The 3,645-nt window shown below is 40.1% G+C and overlaps 1 protein-coding gene across 2 annotated transcripts in view; it reads left to right on the forward strand.

The window, feature by feature from the left end:
• Nucleotides 1-2,742, forward strand: part of LOC122262349 (uncharacterized) — a 12,569-nt gene extending 9,827 nt beyond the window's left edge. For both annotated transcript variants that reach the window (XM_086544791.1, XM_086544792.1), the window contains exon 11: nt 1-2,742. This exon is cut by the window's left edge and continues 399 nt beyond it. In XM_086544791.1, coding sequence (XP_086400917.1) covers nt 1-1,632 — 1,632 coding nt within the window. In that variant the 3' untranslated portion in view covers nt 1,633-2,742.
• The last annotated feature ends 903 nt before the right edge of the window (nt 2,743-3,645 follow it).

A 3,645-nucleotide genomic window follows, 5' to 3' on the forward strand; every position in this document is an offset into this window, starting at 1 on the left:
GAGGCTCTTGAATTCCAGCAGTTTGAGCATTTGTGTGAGAAGATGAGAGACACCTCGCCACGAAATTCCTTCGTACAACAGCTGAAGAGTGCATACAAAGGGGAACTTGAAGGCGAGTTAGACAACACAATTCTGTCCTATATATCAAGGTATGGATTAGTGTGTCTATTCCACAAGATTAGGTCATACGTCCCAGATCTTGACGCTCCTGTGACCGAAATATCAGGATTCACGATGCTTCAGATTGCCGCGCTCTATGGTCGTCTAGGAATGGTGGAATATCTGCTCTTCAACGGTGCCAATATCTTAGTTAGAACCAAGCAAGCACTAACTGCTCTGCATCTGGCAGCTATTAAGGGAAATAAAGAATGTATGAGGTATTTGCAGGAATATATGGATTACCTTGGTCTTCCAGCAGATGCAAACCTATCTCAGAATGTAGCAAAACTGGCTGATGGTTATGGGAAACAGCTAGAGGACTTCAGAATTATTTTGCTGCCAGACGAGTATGGACTAGAAGTCATGTGCACAGTAACCGCCTATCAAAGAACCAAGGTTTTGCTTAGAAAGAAATTCCGAGAGCTAAATATTTCTAGCAATGATAGGTTCATCACCTTTGTAAAAGAACGCAAACAAGAGTGTAATGATTCCATGAGCGAATTAATAGAAGAAGTGAAGACCTTGCTACATGAAACCAGCAGAACTAATCCGATATTTCGTGGAAACCTCGTTCCCCCCACAGACAACTATGATCTATTTGCAACAGATTCACTTCAGTTGTACTGGGAGCTGGATTATCTTGCACGTAGGGACTTCAGCGTCTCCTACAAAGAGAAAGGAGGGGGCGTACTTTCAACTCGGGTTACCTTCTGTAACAAAGAGTTTGTTAGTAGTTTCTGCTTGAAAGATGAGTTCTGCAAAGCAATCAGAGAAACTCTTGGTAGATACACTGTCGGAACACAAAATTTGTGGATGTTATACCCTTGTTACACTGTAACTGATCTTGGTGTATCAATATATTTTGCATGGTACACAGATGGCAGAACCAGGCAAATAAGGGTGTTGCTTACCCCTGTTCTGAAGACAGATTTTCCAAGCCATCTTATCAACCGTCCGCAACATCCTGCAGCCGAATTCTTGAAGGAGGCTGACTTTGTGTATCTAGCCAATAAAGGAGGCGATGATTGGGCGCTCATCCTGACCCAGCTGGAACACAAAATACTTTCAAAATTACAAGAGCAACAACAGCTCGTCTACAGGGCATGCAAGCTGGTAATAAACTTACTGTATTCGTGTTGGTGGTTCCCTCGCGAGCATAGTAGAAGACATAGTCAAAACTGGCATTTCTTCTCTGCTGGACTTGCCATTTTGCCATACCGCCTGCTCATGTCCCTCTTCCTTGAGGAGGTTGCATCAACGCCCCTCGAAGACTGGGAATCCTCACGCTTCCTCGACAGGGTCATATCGACCTTCAAGAGGGCCACGTACGAGAGCGAGAAGGGAGCAAGGTGTCCAAGAAAAGAAATACGACTGCTACTTGACCCAACTAACCCTCTGCAGAACCCAGTGAATAAGCTTGTTTGTGCAGTGATCGAGTTCCTGGAGCATGAGAAATGGAGAAGGGAACAGTAGGGCATCATGTATGTGTGTGTTCTGATGATGCCTAAATGGGTAATTATGGAAACCATTAAAAATGTTCTCATTCAAAGCATATCATTAGAGGATAAATACAAGTAATGTAGATATTATGTGTTTATAAGTTTATTTGATCCTTCCTAATTGAAAATGCACAAGTTATATAATCTAAATAAAGATTTTTTTATGAAAGAATGGATTGTGATATATTTGGTTCACAACTTCAAGGTCTATTTATTTATAGATATCATTAGCTTTGGATAGTAAGATACTGAGTGACATGACAGTATTTCATCTTCATGCTACGTATATAAATCGTTTGTATCTTTAATATGTTCCGATCTCCTGATTAGTCCTGAAGTGCCTCGTTCTTTCTCTCCCTCATTATGATTCTGTATATTTCTATACATGATCTTTGTCCATACTTCACACTCATCGTTCACTAACATTCGTTTACACATCGTTTATCACATATTAGGCTTAGGTTTGATTCTCTCTCTCTACAGAACTCTGTTTACGTTAAGGAGCTGTTATGCAATTGATATGCAATAATGTATATAATAAGAGAGGAAGTGTCATTTGGTTAAGTTCACCCTGAACATTGGATTTTTTTTTATGTTGATATAGACACATTTTCATTCTTTTATATATTCTATTGTGAGATTCAAAATTTCTTTGTTTGATAGGGATAAAGTAAATTTTGGTTGATGAATTTGTATGATTTATCCTAACAATTAATACCTTTTAGATGGATTATCTCTTTTTTTTTCTACGATCCTGTTATTAGTGCGTGGTGTACAAATTTCAAGACGTCTCTGTATTGTTACACTAGCATGTGTTCGTCTCTGTGTAATCTTATGTAATCACGGACTAACATGGCGCAAGGATTGGGATTGAGACGAGCGGAGGGACAGAGCCGCGGGGCAGACGCTGTGGTTCTCGTGTTGCATGCATGTTGGAGCCCTTGTGCGTGTGCCCCTTGTACCCTGATTACCTTATGTGTGCCTCTTGTACCTGTACTGTGGCCGAAGTAATGCGCATACCCCCTGTATTATGCCCGAGGACTAGTGAACGTTTGTACGTGTGTTAAATAAATAAAGAACTAGTGTCACTGTGTTTCCTTGTGCCCTGCCTTGCCTCCTGGCGTTCCCGTCGTCGTCAGTGTTCTGGGCCGCTTGGTGTTGGTGGATAGTGGGTTGACGGGGGGAGGGGGGGAGGTGTAACATGATTTTTTCCAAAACATCGAAGTAAAAAAATCAACGAGAATAGGATAGAAATGAGACCACACAAATAACACACCTAAAAATTCTGCTAGTTATATGTAGCCTTGTGCAGGTACGAGGATAGTGGTTTCATACCACAACATATATGCTATTCCTTATGCAAAGGTTTGAGAGGAGCCGGCTCATCCTACATTCTAGAGGAACGTTCACTCTAGAAGAACGTTCAGACATATTATTTACTAGACTACAGAAGTACAGTCAAAGTGGAACCTTTGTCCTGTAGTGGATGCTCGCTGTAGGGAAACGTCATGTTGTGAATTAGGGGGCTTCATTGCATGCATGATAAGATTCGGATATATATATATATATATATATATATATATATATATATATATATATATATATATATATATATACATACATATATATGTCATCGCTGATCCGGTCGTATTCTGCAACTGTAGCCATGTTGCAAATTGATTACAGTCCGGAAACTTCTTTGGACTAGCAAACCTGGGAATATCTTTACCATTGATCCAATTTGAGGAACATGAAACCGTCTTTTGCAACAGGAGCTGGAGGATGTACCTGGCAGGTTCGAGTTCCAAGGTTTTAGCCATTTTCTTAAATCGTTTTTATTTACATAATTGCATGTAAACAATTATCCAGGCATCTGAAACTTAACTGTATGGCTTCACTACCTCAAAGACGTGAAAAATAAATTTTCCAGAATAATAGTTTCAAGTTATATCCATGTATTGAAATATATACTCTAATGAAAATGTGT

This window comes from Penaeus japonicus, unplaced genomic scaffold, assembly GCF_977035675.1.
Source record: "Penaeus japonicus unplaced genomic scaffold, GWHDUDI00000001_assembly GWHDUDI00000015, whole genome shotgun sequence".
NCBI lineage: Eukaryota > Metazoa > Arthropoda > Malacostraca > Decapoda > Penaeidae > Penaeus > Penaeus japonicus.